Raw genomic sequence first — 16,161 nt, forward strand, 5'->3', positions numbered from 1 at the left:
GTTAGAAGATCATGACCGAGAGCTCAATAGAGCTTTTAGTTCCTAATGACCACAGCCACACACACTATGCGTTACTTTTTCATATTTGTTTGGCATCCGTTTGTGATCATTTTGTGTCACCGAGTGTGTCTTTGTACTCATTTGGTACCATTGGGTGATCATCATGCAGCTTTCTGTGGTTGCTTACAATCAGTTTATGGTGATTTTGTGTCTCTCTATAATTGTTTTGCATCTTTGAGTTAATTTAGTGCATCTTTACAGTCATTACGTGTCACTTGTGATCATTTTTATGTTTCTTAAGTAGGAATACACTAAACGATTAGATCACGATCAGTGGCAACAAGCCAATCTAAGGGGGAAATCTATTCAATTTTGTGTGTTTGCTGAACCATGCCACCAGCACTGTAGCATGGAGAAAGGTAGCTGCCAAAGGTCTTTTTAGTCCTATGGCAAACTGAGGTGATTCTGTAAACTCTTTATTATTTCACTCCTCTTGTCTTATCTGTTCCACTCTGTGTCTGAGGAGGAACAAGGGCAAATCAGCATCACCATAAAAGTCAGCAAAGCACAGCAAAGACTTTTACACTGCGCTGAAATGAGACTATAGTGCAAATGTATGAGCTGACTTTTACATTTAATTCATCTTTGTGTTTGAATTTTTAAACACAGATCTACTAAATTTTAATTCCTGGTTGTATTTACAAAGTTAGGAAAGCAATTTGAAAGTCGAGCTTGATGTTCCTTTATATATATATATAAAGACGTATTTTCAACATTTACTTCAACGTAAGGAATATAGTTTTCTATAGTATAGTTTTCTAATTTTACACTTATTTTGTATGGGTACTTGGTATCTGCAGATACTAGATTTCAAAAGTATCTATATTTTAATGCAGAAATTAGAATCACCTTACACTTTCTACACAAGGAATTGTTTTCTTTGCTCTCAATGCACTTAACAGAATAGACGGACAATAAGAAGAACACAGTGCAGACATGAAGACAGTATATTTCCAGATTTATATGTGTAGAGCTGCATATTTATAAAAATGAATAATGAGTGGATGGCTGGATACTAGTCTTTTATTTAACTATAATCTGCTTTATTTTGAAAGTCTAGGCCGGAACGCCGGCGCCTCTTGACGCTTCTCTGTGGGTGTGGGAAGGTGGTCCTGGTTGAAAAACACCGTCCAGAAAAGCAACCGACGGGATGACTTTGAGTGTTCTTGTACACTTCTTTAACATTTTGTAACACCATGAAAACAAATTAGCAAACTCTAAAAGTGACAAAGTGTCGCCAAGAAAGGCCGTGATGGATTTGAGTTGTTTGTCCTCGGGAGTAAAGTTGGGAAACTACGAGGTGAAAATGGAGAGCCCAGCTGAGTGAGAGTGGGGTGAGGAGGCTGGATTTGGCAAAAGTTGGGAGTCCTGCCTTGCTGCTAGCAGGCTAGTTAGCGTACTTAGACACTTCGCTATCTCGGGTAAGTCGAGAGGTGAGATTCAGAGTCACTCTTACGCTTTTAATGTCTGGGTTCTTAGTGAAAACTTTTAGAGACTACCCTAATGTTACTAAAGGTTGGGGAAAATCAGGTAAAGTGGGTTTTATCATAAAAAAATAAACACGAAAAAGGCCTTCACTTAAAAAAAAAAAAAAAAAGAAAAATCTCGAAGTTAAGTGTAGTTTTGCTTTAGGTTTCTTAAGTAAATGTACCCATTTTCAGTTTTATTAGTTTCAGCCTGTAACATACTCCTTAGTTCTTGTTTTGTGGTAGGTTGCTAAACATTTTGTACAAACAAAAAATAAAAATAAAGTATATCGACCAGCCTTCCAGCTCAGATATGTGACCATCTGTGTTGGTGCTCTCTTTTCATAATGGCAAAGCCTGTCACATGTCGTCTTAGTCATTCCAAAACATGTATTAATAGCTTTGATCATATATTTCTGCTGGGAGTCTGACAGTATGGCCTCATCACACAACTTCCATATAAAAGTATACTTAATTTTAATAGTGTTAAAATGAGTGACCAAAAAGCATGTATGTTAAAAGATGCCTGCTGTCATATCTGCATTTGATAAACACACAAACTTGTATTCATATTTTATTTTGTGCTTAATTTTTTCTTTGCATTTCACAGCCTCCCTTCACTGTTCTTCAGCTTGTGATTCTCCAGGGGAGTTGCTTCATGTGTGGCTAGACCGCTGCTGACATTGCAGCTTTTCCCAATGGATCATAGCGTAGTTGATGGTGGTCTTATTTTCCCTGGAAGTTTTGAATGAGTCCTGAGGACAACTTTGCATTTTCCCCCTAAAGGCAGCTCCGGTTAAGCCTGCTTTAGAGAAGCTGGATAACGCTCAGGCTAACGGCTCCCTTTCGGATCAAACTTTTTTCTTCTTTTTTTTTTTTGCCGTGAGCATCCACACCGGCTGTATCCATTCCATTTTCTCTGTACATTATCCTATCTGAGATGCATCCTTGATAACATCTGACTGTGTGGCCCTGCTACAGGCCTACCGAAGCACACTGAAGACAACTAGTACCAGAGATTTGCGTAAGCTGCAGGCCCATTCAAGATGTATTCATGAGCACTTGGGAGTTGTTAAACCAGACTCAATCGCATTCATGTACTGTAACTGCTGATACCAGCTCACTGGTACTTGAGTGGATGTAATCCACTTTATTCATGAACCCTCAAGCTGAGTCTGGGTGCAGCCTGGATGTTGCTGTTAAATCGGCTGTGGCGGTGATGAGGCAGGGCTCCTGGTGGCCTGTGTGGCTGACTGGGCAGTGGCCCAAGGTGATGTGATGGGGTGCCGGAACAGTAAGGTCCTCCCTGAGCCTCCAGAGGATGTTAAGTTGGACCTGGTCAAAAAGGTCAGTAAAGATGCTGTAACTGTATGGTTATGGCGTATGTAATCATGCATATCAACAGCTTCACTGTCCAGATACAGTGACATGGTGGAGCTGTCCGAAATGGCTTAAAGTCACTTTGGAGGCAATTTGTTTGGTTAAAAAGGAAAATAACATATGCGGCTTTTGAATGATGTGAATATTTCATCATCATCCACAGGAGGGAAAACAATACAAAGTCAAAGTGCTTTCATAGGTACATTTATTTCAACATGAAATTTTGCTTTTAAAAGATCTAGATTACAACACAACTATGATTAAACAATGTCTCTTCATATAATATTTTTTTAGTCCTAAGTATTTGAGGGGAATCTGTTAGAAAACTAATCTGGTAGTCTTTTGACTTAATATTAATTTGTGTTTTTAAAAGTAAAACTAAAAAATTTATATATCTAATCTTTTTGAATGTGGCTAATGGGTAAATGGATTTAGTCCCTCTCTACTCAAAATTTACAATTGGGTCTCATTCATACATAACTTTTGTCTGTGGCACACTGTGGATGTATCAGGAAAACTCGGGGTTAAGTATCTTGCTCGAGGATGCCTCTCTCATGTGGACAAGAGAGAGTCAGGGATCAATGCAACAACCTTCTGATTGGCAGACAACCTGATCTATCACCTCAGCCGCAGTTCTTTTGTTACTTTACACTGAACATATTTGGTTTTGAGACTGATTAGTGGGTGCAACAAAACATTTTATTGGTCTTTTTATTTACCAACTGAAAAAAAAAATTGATTTATTCAGAAATGCTGTAAAATATCTATTGCTCCTACTTACTACACAAAGCTGCAGTGTGGAGACTGGCTGCTTTGAACACATCTAATCTGTAACTGTAGACATTGTATAGACAAAGAATATAAGTATAATTTAGTATGGTATTTTTTTAGTTGATTTCTTTCTTTCATTGATCTTCTGTGTATTTTGATGAACTGTGCTGTGTATTTTTCAGGTTGATCCTCAACCTCAGACAGATATCTATAAGCACTTCATACGAGGGGATGGCTCTGGAAGCAAGATGGGTGTGGCTGGTGGTGGAGCAGGTGACAAAGCAGAGATCACCTCCCCACATCAAGCCCAGTCTCACACTGCCACTCCCACCGCTTCAGCTCACCTCCCTAAGGACCTGTCTGAATTGCCGGATCCTCAGCGAAGGAAAGTGGCGAAATACAGAGCTAAGTTTGATCCCCGGGTTACAGCCAAGTACGAGATCAAAGCTTTGATAGGCCGGGGAAGCTTTAGCCGTGTGGTCCGCGTGGAGCACAAGAGCACCCGACAGCCATACGCAATCAAAATGATCGAGACCCGGTACCGTGAGGGGAGGGAGGTGTGCGAGTCAGAGCTGTGTGTTCTGCGTCGTGTTCGTCATACTAATATAATCCAACTCATGGAGGTCTTCGAGACAGCTGAGCGTGTCTACATGGTCATGGAGCTGGCCACTGGAGGAGAACTTTTCGATCGGATCATCGCACGCGGCTCCTTCACAGAGCGGGACGCCACACGGGTGTTGCAGATGGTGCTGGATGGCGTCAAGTATCTCCACACTTTGGGGATCACTCACCGAGACTTGAAGCCTGAGAACCTGCTCTACTACCACCCGGGACCTGATTCCAAGATCATCATCACTGATTTTGGTTTGGCCAGTAGTAGGAAAAAGGGAGGCGAGTGTTTGATGAAGACCACCTGCGGCACACCGGAGTACATAGCGCCTGAAATCCTAGTGAGGAAGCCGTACACAAACGCTGTGGACATGTGGGCGCTTGGGGTGATTTCCTACATCCTGATGAGTGGAACCATGCCCTTCGAGGACGACAATCGCATGAGGCTCTACCGGCAGATCCTCAAAGGGAAATACAGCTTTTCTGGAGAGGTGAGGAGTTAAATCTGTTGCTCACTTTTCCCTTACACCAGCACACTTCGGTCGTATTAGGAATGCATTCCTCAGACTGCAGGGGGCTTTGTCAACAGATTTCCAGGAAGTTAAGCTTGTGAGGTGAAACGGTTGTAACCCAGATACATACACTGTGTCTTTTTTTGGACTTCAAATCCTTCACAATTCTCCACTTTTTATGTGTCATTTCACGTAAACTGGTACCTTGTACACTGGAGCACTCTCAGTAATTTGTCTTTTCTAAATCAATTCAGAAGAATGCTGAGTAGTCCATTCCTTTGTTTCACAGTGTGGGATGTTAATGTTACCAAAGGGGCCCGTGGTTAATGTTTGCCCCACATACAACCACTCCAGCGTGAATAATCGCTGAGTAGTTTTGTAATATTTAATGAGAAGCAGTTGAATCATCTGAGTTTTCTGGGGATTTGGCCAGATTTTTAACTTCTCAAATATCTGACAGCTAAGATAAGGCCAGATCAGGGATGTTTAATAATTGAAAACACTTCCAAGGAGCCAGTATTTTGCTTCAGCACAGACTCTGGCTGAACCAGCTGTGCTGCATACAGAGTTTTCCTTGAAATAAGTAAATAGAGCTTTTCACTAGAACCGACCTTTACACATTTTGAGGATAAGTTTGTACTTTATAAACAGTTCAGAAGACCTCGAGAGTAACGAGAAGAATATCTCTGGACATTCACAACATTTCTTTGGCAAAAACAACAAACAGCAGAAGCTACTTTCTCGGGACATTTCTGGGACAAATTATAAACAGTGTTTATAAAATTTCCAAACAGCTGTCTCTATACGTCCAAAAGATACAGAGCAACATTTTTCATTGATCTACCATTACTCAAAGATGTAGCTGAGGTTATAGCGTCTGTGCTCATTAGCTAGTTGCTGTCCATGGCCAGTTAAGGAGTGCATGGTGGGCTTATAAGATTTTTTTTTTCTCATAAAAACAGCTGCCTGCTGTAGGCAAATCTTAGTGCTATGAAAGTAAATCACATTTCACACGTCATTTCAGCCTTTTTACAATTTTTTCATTGTAAAAATATTCATTTTGCTGTTTTATAGTTTTCTTCTTCATAAAGGTGTTTTCATTCAATGTTTGTTCACCATAAAATATTGTGTGCATGTTTTAAAGCATATTGTTGAACAGTTTCAGTTTTCAAAAGACTAAGTTGAATCTAATGCCTATCCGTGTTTGCTAGCTTGCAGTGTTTTGTGGTGCATTACTGCACTACAATTTGCAGGAACATTTGTTGGCTAATGATCGTAACCCATCCTTTAGTAGCCTGTGAATGTCTACTAGTGGTCAAACCATTCACAAGGTTTGAACTGCTTCCATATGAGTGCAGAGCATTGCCCTCAAAAGAGCTAAATACTTAGACTTAGAGACTTAGAGCTTTTTATTGTCATTGTGCAGTTTCTTGCACAGCGAAATTGGGTAGCTGAACCACAAAGGTGCTAAAGTAAGAAGAAGAGAAACCAATATACAACGAAGGCGGAAAATAAATAAATAATTAAGTAAATAGAAAGCTATACCAAATGGGCAGTACTTTTGCAAGATACCAAATCAGACTAATGAGCCTCACTTATGTGAATTCGTCAGGGTTTGCCAGTAATGCCAGTCAGAGACCTTCTGTACGTGTGGTCACGTCAATGTTTTTGAGAAATCCCAAAGCTGTTCTTGAAGAAAAGCTTGTCCTGATTGGAGGAGCTGCGGTAGAGCAGGCTTGAATGTGCTTCCCTTGGGGACGTTGGTCTTTACAGCTGTGATAAATAATATTCACATTTACAGCTCCATTCCAGGATATAACACAGCCCAGTCATTGTTATAGGGTGGGGGAGAATTGTATTGAGGTGGGTTATATGTATATATGTCATGTATTTTTAGCCAGCACTGGTGATTTACCTGCTGTGGGATTTGAAGTGGGGTAGTTGTCTGCTGGGAGACTGAAAACACAGCTAGTTGCCAAGCAGGACATTATGTAAAGTGTGTGTGTGAGAAGAGGCATGCAGGATGGATGTTCCCAATTCCTGTCTAAGTAGAAATAGTTTAACTCATCACCAGGAACTTACAGTAAAAAGAGTCCATGTCAGAGTTAACGTTAAAAAAGGCTTTTACCGAGAGTAAAAGGCTTTAACTTTTAACATCTTGAGAACAGCCACTCAAAATGTATGCATTGGGCAATTTTAATTTGCTTAATAAAATAACTTAATTAACTTATTGTAGATGCTTTACTAGTACTGCTCATTGCTGCTTTGTGTTTCTGCTGCCATCTTGTGTCCACTGGGAAAAACCCTGCCAACATTTCTCAAGATTAATGCTATAGCTACTCATTTCATGCTCTTTGAACACAAATTTTTTGCTTTGCAACTTTTGTTGGGGGACCGAAAGTGGCTTCCAATGAAAGTGTTCTCCATATATTGTTGGCGTAAATATTTTGCACATCAGTAAGCTTTTTCTGTTGGACAACCACCGATTTGTATTTCAGAGAAAATTTGTTGGTTTTATCAGATGTGCAAAGCTTTTACAAGCCTTCTGTATATACTGTTATGTTAAGGAGATGCATGGAAAGTGAAATGTTTTTGCTTCAGTCTGCTTCGACTCTTATCATTAGTTTCAGCTAGTTGTACCTAATATACAATGAACCTCTTCTATAAAGTATATAAAGAAATTTGGTAAAATTCAACCAGTTGGTTTTATTTCAGTCTTTCTCCCTTGCCTGTCTTCCCTCTGCAGCCATGGCCCAGTGTGTCCAACCTTGCCAAAGACTTTGTAGAGCGTGTTCTGACAGTGGATCCCAGTGAGCGACTTACCGCCGGTCAGGCCCTCAAGCACCCCTGGATCGTCAGCATGGCAGCCTCGTCGTCCATGAAGAACCTGCAGCGTTGCATATCTCACAACCTCCTGAAGCGTGCGTCCTCACGCTGCCACAGCACCAAGTCATCCCAGTCCACGCGCTCCAGCCGCTCAACCAAATCCAACAAGGCTCGGCGGGTGAGAGAGAAGGAGCTGCGAGAGCTGAACCGGCGCTATCAGCAGCAGTACGATGGCTGAAGCAAGGCCCAACAGCCAGCGACTGTAGCGGACCTTCTTTCTTCTTTTTTTTTTTTTTCCTTTAAACAACACAGCAATGACTGAAGCTTTGAGTTGCTGCCAGTGTTTGGGGGGCAAAAGTGTCTTGAAGTCCCACATTTCTGCCTTAAAACAAGGATAATGACTTGACTAAATCCATGACTCTAAAATGACAAAGCTGAAAAGTAACTGAGACTGTAGAACAAGTCAGAAAGATGACAAAATCATTCAACGTCTATGGCAGTGTGTTGCAACTGCTCCATCCACTCTTTCACATTTACTTTTAGCAGGATGGTGCCTTTCACTTTCCTTGTGTTCTCCCGTTCCCTGTGTCGCTACATATTTATTTATTATTGTTGACATGATTATTAGTCTCCATTCAAATGGTCACTGGATAATGACCTTCCACAAGGATCTGTTGAACAGAGTTCTGGATACTGACATTACTAAGAGGAAAGAGATTCTTCAGAAGAGGAGGGAAACACATTCCTCTCACTCATTTCTGATTGCTGTGAATTTATTATTGTGCTAATTGTATAGACTTTGATTTGAGATGTGGTTAATCATATCGAGCTGCAACATAATCACACCGTTTTAGGCCAAAATGATTTAGTCAGTCCAAAGCTTAGCTACTCTTGCCATTATTGTTAAGATCCTAAAACTATCAAAAGATTGTGAAGCTCTTTTTTTTTTTTTTTTTTTTTTTTTTTTTTGCGTCGCTGTTAAATCTTAGATTTATAATATAAATAATAGATTATTGCCTAACGCAGCCTGTGTCATTTTGATTTGACATTGCTCGTAAAGTACCAGCGATGAGCCTTTCCTTGTTGTACAGCAGGGATTTGTCTTAATAATGGAAAATGGCCATTGAGTTTTCTTGATCACCGGCACGTGAATCTTAGTCACAGATACACAGGCTGCTTTGGGTTTCCATGAGCTTTTCATACTGTCTTTAGAAATGTAGCCTAGCTTTAAAATAATTGTGTAAGATTTATTATGAATTGATTATTTTCACCGAGTAATTTCCAGGTGTTATGACACTCTACCATTAGCTTATTGAGCTAGCCAAGTGACAGAAATGGCATTGCCCTGCTGTGAAAGAGCTTAACAAAGCTATGGTAAAATAATTTAAAAAATATTCTTGGAAGCATGGTAAATTTAAATTAGATTCCACAAAAGTGCCACACATTGCAAATTGTTATGATAACAGTAGAGTGACCAAGTAACTTTAGATAGGTTAGCGTTTTTGGAGCTTGCCTGTTCTTTCAAAACTGAGTAAATGCTAATTCTGAAACTCTAATATCTTTATGTAAGCATATTTAAATAAAACAAGTAGGAAATCAGATATCAAGAAATCATTTTCTCCAAAAACTTAATTTCTATTGTTGGTATTATATATGTTGTAACTGTAACATATTTTTTAAGGTGTAAGTCAGTTTAGTAAGTGTGTAGTTTGTTTCCTAAATCTTAAGAAGCACTCTATTTACAAACTTCATACATTTATTCCACTACATTTAAGTTTTGATGCAGCCTTGTCTTAAAGTCCCACCAACTTTGTCCCAAAATGTTACTCAGAACAGGAGACATATTACAGAGTATGCTTTAGAAAAATATGGAAGGAAAATGATGAAGATAAACAGACAACTGATGCTAAGCAACTGATATCTAATGTTGGGCTTGCTCTAATTGGCTTGGAGAAAATCATTTGAAAAACCCACATATAGTCATGGAGTTTGTGGAGATTAAAGGGATTGTGTTTTGGTTTTTCGTAATGTATTTAGCTTTCAGTGGATGTAAACACTCTAAAATGAAGGAGATAAAGAGTGCAGCCATGCAGCTATACAGTTTAATGCACAAGGCTTTTTTTATACAGAGACATTTTCAACTTAAGTTATAAAACATTCAAACAGCTCGCTACAAGAACTCTAGTTGATCAGATCTGCAGTAGGAGCTGCAAAGAAACTGTAGTTGTTAGTTTTTTCTGATGTTTACGGTCTAAACCATTTCCACTAAACTTATGAATATTTAGCATCGTTGCGCAATGAAGTATTGTGACCAGTGCACAAATCAGAGCTATGCTGATGAAATATCAATACCTTTAAATGAAAAAGTGATTTTTTTTAATTTTTTTTTTTAAACTTTGTTGATGAAGATGGTTAAAGTGATGACTATTCCCAAGTTGATAGGGAAAAAGAATCCCAGAAGTATTACAACCAAAAGTCTCACAAATGAGATTGAAATTGTTTGTCCTTTTTGCTGTTTTTCTTTCTGGCAAAGCACTTAATGTACAGTACTGAACTGAGATTCATGATTTTCTAGTTTGTTTGTTTTTTTGTTATTTTTGTTTTTTCAGAAGGAAATTTAATGGTACTTTGCCGTCTTTCCGTCTTTGCTTTTTGAGGATTTTGCTGTGATCTTTCCTAGAGTTTAAAAGTGTGCTGTTGTGAACTTTTTAATATGTACTGGAAACCTGATCGAGCCATGTCCGCTGACCTCAGTTTTTCCTTTGCTTTTTGTCTTTTGGCTTTCACTTTTGTTCCGTGAGGCTTTGTCATCTCTCTGATGCAACTGTTTCCGTCGTCTTTGATCATTTTTAGTCTCTTCCTTTGTCCTACTGCTGTTTTTCTTAGTATTCCTGTACAGGTAAAATGCTTATTTTTATTTTTTATATATATATATATATATATATATATCTATATATATCTATATAGATATCTATATCTCAATTAAATAGAAACTGTAAAGCGAAACTCTAATTTTCACCCTGTGCGCCCAAAAATGTTGTATTGATATCAAATGCACAGTCTGCAGGCTTTAAAGAATTTGTGTTCTTTACTGAGATATCAGCTGTAGCCGTGTTAAAAGAATGCTTTGAGTGACCTCTTGAATGATTTTTCTTTCCAACCTACAGTATTGAGTGTGTTCATTTGGTCAAAAGTGAATCAACAGTTAAAGTAAAAAAAATAAGAATTATAGCTACAGATTATGCATTTGGACTCAAAAGGGATTTCTGTAGTTGAATTAGTCATTACTGAGTGGCTGTTGTGTGTCATGTTCAGCACATTTGTAAAAAAATGTTTCCTTTCATGTTTTTATATATGTTTCATTTTATGCCAATGCTGTCTTTCTAAATGAAGTAGCCAACTCAGCACTGTTACATGAAAACAGTTCATCTTGTGTTATTGTGTCAAAATAAATGATAAACTTTGATTCCTCTGCCATTAACTTTTTAATTTTTTTTTTTTTCTTTAACTCATGAGTTGTGTGTGCCAATAAAGCACCGAAACCTGACTTGCTGCTTCTTTGCACTTTCCATATTTGCAGATGGGTCAAATGTTTGTTTGTTCAAATATATTGAGAAATCCAACTATTTCCAGGGGCTTCCCAAAGATGTACCTTTGTTAGACGGCCAAACAAGATGAATAATGTAACACTACTTGCAAGTGAAAGAGGCAAAGCACTTTTAGACATGTGCCATTTAAAGAAACAAATGTTACTGTTGCACTCAAATAAATTCTTGCTCAAAGCTAAATACTAAAGTACTAAAATACTTTTAACACAAGCAGGAAGGCACAGTGGAAATGTACTAATACTAACTAGAGAAAATTGGAAAAACAGTGGGTAGTCTATTCTTCAAGCTTGGGTCCTCTACCAGAGGCCTGGGAGCTTGAGGATCCTGTGCAACATCTTTGCTGTTCCTAGGACTGCGCTCTTCTGGACAGAGATCTCAGATGTTGTTCCCAGGATCTGCTGAACCTACTTGCACTTAGTGCTCAGATTACCACTGGGACCACTGTTACCTTCACCCTCCACATCTTCTTGAGCTCTTCTCTGAGCCCTTGGTACTTCTTGAGCTCCAAATGTTCCTTCTTCCTGATGTTGCTGTCATTCGGTATTGCTACGTCTATGACTATGGGAATCTTCCTCTGCATGTCCACCACTACTATGCCTGGTTGGTTAGCCATTACCATTTTGTCCGTATGTATCTGTAAGTCCCACGGGATCTTTAGCTCGGTCATTCTTGACCACCCTAGGGGGCGTCTCCCATTTTGACCTTGGGACTTCCAGGCCATAATCGGCACAGATCTTTCTATATACTACGCCGGCCACTTGGTTATGGTGTTCCATGTATGCCCTGCCTGCTAGCATCTTGCACCCTTCTGTTATGTGCTGGATTGTCTCAGGAGCATCTTTACACAGCCTGCACCTGGGGTCTTGCCTGGTGTGATAGACCCCAGCCTCTGTTTATCTTGTGTTTAGAACTTGTTCCTGTGCTGCCATAATTAGTGCTATCTTTCAGCCCAGGCTTGTCCAGCCAGATTTCTGGATGTCAACTACCTCCTCTATTTGCCGGTGGTACATACCATGCAGGGGTCTGTCCTTCCATGATGGTTCCTTCTCTTGCTCCTCTTTCTTGGGTTTCTGCTGCCTGAGGTATTCACTAAGCACTCGGTCAGTTGTGGGCATTTTCCAGATGTCTCGTCCTGGACTTTGGTACTGACACTCACTAGTCCCAGGCATCCTTCCTTCCATTTAGCGTATAGTGTCAGGGTGCTGGACTTGGAGTGAAACCCTCCGTGCATGGTCAGGAGCTTCCTTGTGTTAAAGTCAGTGGGTTCCATCTCCTCCTTCGGCCAGTTTATTATCCCAGCAGGGTACCTGATCTAGTTGCTCTTCGTGGTTCCCATTTGCACGTGGGATTCCCAGGTACTTGTAGCCATCCTCAATGTCTGCAATGATGCCTCTGGTAGCACGATCCCCTCAGTTCAGACAGTCTTCCCCTCTTTGTTACCATCCACCTACTTCTCCAGTCTGAATGACATTCATTCCCGGATATTCTGGTGGTGTGAATCAGTGAATTGATACCTCATTCATTCCTGGCATACAGCTTGATGTCATCCGTGTAGAGGAGGTGGCTGGTGATTGCTTCATTCTGTAGTCGGTAGCCAGTCTTGTCAATGGGGATAGAGCATCTCCTTAGTAGATCCAGCAATTGATATATACAATTAAAAACAATGAAAACAGTACATTTTAAATGTCTAAATATTTTCAAGAGTGCTCACAAAGCATCAACATAACCAACTAAATAAAATCCTAACTTAAGAATAAATACAGCAGTTTATTCACAGAAAGGTGAGGGAAATAAGCGTATTAGAGCATGTACTGATACAGCACCATGCTGCTACATTATCTGCCCTATTTGTGTGGATGCCTTAATAGGCATCCACACTATTGAGTTCCTGTTTCTCTTTATTCTTTATTATTCCGGGTGTTTCCGTACACTTTTCGCCGTGGATCTACTTCCACAATTTTTGTGCTATTTTCACCGTTCAAACTCTAAACTGTTCTGCTCTTTCTGCTTATGCCGGCTATGACTTTTGGTGTTTATTACTATTATACTTTTTAAAATATTACACTTTTTTCCTTTAATTTGTCCCATTGAAATGAATGGGAAACTTCCACAATTCTGCTAAAACTTTCTTGTCTTTGAAACTTAACTACTGCCTCATACTTTCACCTAGAAACTCCATTCAAACTTTAAAACGTTCTCAAATGATTGGGCTATTCCTGTGTGATTCAGCTTTTTCAGATCTTCTACCGTTTTCATCTTATCTCTCTTTAAGTCTTCAGTTGCAAAATTGTGATTTTTCAGAAAATACATGCGTTGCTATGGTTGCTATGCAATTAACTCAGAGGGGACAGTGAAACTGTTTGAATTTTCTCTTCATGTCCAAACAACTTCTTGCTACTCGCTCAATTTCCACTCAAGCCGCACAAATTATACATCAAAACGTAGGTATTTTTGCTGGCTTTCAGAAAATGTCCCTATCATTGTTGTGGGACTCATAGATATTTTGCAAATCTCCTCAGAGTAACACAAAGTGTGAAAACTCTCCATATAAACTCAATGGAGAGTTTGTTCAAAATCACCGCTGGATTTCTGTAATGAGAGGCATTTTCAAATTGTCATATCTCCTTAACGAAGCGAAGTTAAGACATGAGGCTTGTCCCCGTATATCTTCAGACACTCCTGATGCTCACAATTCAAGAATTATTTTCTCACCTATTACCGTTCTGAGATGAGTTAGACTTGTTTGAGGGTAGGAAATTTGTCCCTCGCTCAGATTTCATCAGATTTCAAATTCTGGAAATGAGTCACTTTTTTCTCTCATCATATCTTTTTGATGGATTTCCACAGAGCCCTGAAAATTTCCATGACTGTTCACCAAAGCCTGCTGTTTCTTACGGTGAAAGAATGATTTTGATGCTCCATATAGATTTAGAGTTACCAAAGGTTGTTTGAGAGCAAGTCAATGCAGTTTTTGCTTCGCCTCTACTCAGTTACAGTGTATTACAAGTCATATATCTTTAATAATTTATATTTTATCTCTGAATTATGAAGACCTGAAGATTCCCCCATCTCTTCTGAACAAAACGATGTCTGAATGACCGTTCTAGCCTCTACGGTTAGGAAATTATGGCCATTTGTTCGAGGGGAATCCTGAATGTCAGAAATACACTGAAGAAAACTCACACCTCTCTCTGTGTCTGTGTGTGTAAGGGCTGACTACAGCAGGTGCAGCTAATTTAACTGACCTACATATACCAAGCCCAGACTCTCCACAGCTCCTGTTCCCTTTACTCTCTGTGTATGTGTGTCTGTGTATCAATATTTCTCCTATGTTTAAGTATTACTCCTCAATCATAGTATTTCTGCTAAAGCAAAGTACTTCTACTACATCTAAGTACTTTTGCCAAATCATAGTATTTCTGCTAAATCATAGTATTTTTGCAAAAATCATGGTATTTGCGCAAAATCATGGTTTTGGGGCCAAATATTTCTGTTATTTTATAATGTATGTGCTGAATATATTATATGTGCCAAATCATAGTATTTATCCCAAATTATAGTATTTATGCCAAATTACAGTATTTCTGCTAAAACGCAGAAATAGTACCTTTTAGCAGGAATTTCTACCAAAAGATAGTACTTCTGCTAAATCAGAGTATTTCTGCTAAACCAGAGTATTCCTGCCAAATCATAGTATTTGTACTGAAACATGGTACTTCTGCCCAATCATAGTATTTGTACTAAATGATAGTACTTCTGCCAAATCATAGTATTTGTGCCAAAGCACCGTATTTGTATGGAGTCATAGTATTTCTTTTAAGTCATAGTATGTATTTCAATCAAATCTCAGTAGTTGTTATTAAAACGCAGTATTATTGCCAAATCATAGTATTTGTACCCAATCATAGTATTTCTGCTAAATCATAGCATTTGTGCCAAATCATGGTATTTGTGCAAAAACATAGTATGTCTGCAAAACCATAGTATATCTCTTATGTTATAGTATTACTACTAAGTCATAGTATTTCTGCGTTGTTATAGTATTTGTGCTAAAACGTAGTATCTCTGCCAAGTCATAGAATTAATGCAATTTCATACTTTTTTTTTAGGAAATCTGTTATGTTATAGTATTACTACTAAGTCATAGTATTTCTGCCAAATCATAGTATTTGTACTAAATCATAGTACTTGTGCCAAATCATAGTATTTGTTGCACATCATAGTTTTGGAACCAAAACATAGTATTTGTCCCAAAGTATCGTATTTGTATGGAGTAATAGTATTTCTTCTAAATCATAGTATTTCAATCAAATCTCAGTAGTTGTGTTAAAATGCAGTATTATTGCCAAATCATAGTATTTGTACCCAATCATAGTATTTTTGCCAAATCGTGGTATTTGTGCCCAAATAATAATTCTGTTATGTTATAGTATTACTACTAAGTTGTAGAATATCTGTTATGTTATAGTGTATCTGCGGAATATAGTATGTGTGCCAAATCATAGTATTTATACCAAATCACAGTATTTGTGCTAAAACATAGTATTTCTGCCATATTGTGGTATTTGTGCAAGAACATTGAACTGTTATGTTATAGTATTACTACTAAGTCATAGTATTTCTGCGTTGTTATAGTATTTGTGCTAAAACGTAGTATCTCTGCCAAGTCATAGAATTACTGCAATTTCATAGTTTTTTTTAGGAAATCTGTTATGTTATAGTATTACTACTAAGTCATAGTATTTCTGCCAAATCATAGTATTTGTGTGAATTTGTATACTGTAATATCACTGTATTATGTAGTGGCTAAGTAGGGGCTGTTTACTAAGTGCATCAGTGTAAATAGGTCATCTCTTGTGTTGGAGTGCCCTCTTGTGGCGCCTTTTGGGTAGTGCCTTAGTAAACGGGAACCCTGTAAAAAGTGGCATC

The 16,161-nt window shown here is 38.6% G+C and overlaps 1 protein-coding gene across 1 annotated transcript; it reads left to right on the plus strand.

Annotated features, from left to right (window-relative positions):
- The first annotated feature begins 1,163 nt into the window (after positions 1-1,163).
- On the plus strand, positions 1,164-8,514 carry pskh1 (protein serine kinase H1). The gene is made up of 4 exons (XM_085358597.1): positions 1,164-1,481; positions 2,137-2,873; positions 3,860-4,777; positions 7,545-8,514. Exons 2-4 carry the CDS (start codon positions 2,805-2,807, stop codon positions 7,860-7,862), a joined length of 1,305 nt encoding a protein of 434 aa, XP_085214723.1. The 5' UTR covers positions 1,164-1,481; positions 2,137-2,804; the 3' UTR covers positions 7,863-8,514.
- Positions 8,515-16,161: the final 7,647 nt, after the last annotated feature.

Source organism: Diplotaxodon limnothrissa, linkage group LG7, assembly GCF_057381915.1.
Source record: "Diplotaxodon limnothrissa isolate DT_005_m linkage group LG7, D_limnothrissa_male_GT1.1, whole genome shotgun sequence".
NCBI classification, from domain to species: Eukaryota; Metazoa; Chordata; class Actinopteri; order Cichliformes; family Cichlidae; genus Diplotaxodon; species Diplotaxodon limnothrissa.

Excerpts from the sequence above, each read along its gene's own strand:
- pskh1 (XM_085358597.1), top strand. The coding sequence starts at position 2,805 with ATGGGGTGCCGGAACAGTAAGGTCCTCCCTGAGCCTCCAGAGGATGTT. Across the intron at positions 2,874-3,859 it reads AGTTGGACCTGGTCAAAAAG|GTTGATCCTCAACCTCAGAC; the intron begins GTCAGTAAAGAT and ends TGTATTTTTCAG. Across the intron at positions 4,778-7,544 it reads AATACAGCTTTTCTGGAGAG|CCATGGCCCAGTGTGTCCAA; the intron begins GTGAGGAGTTAA and ends TTCCCTCTGCAG.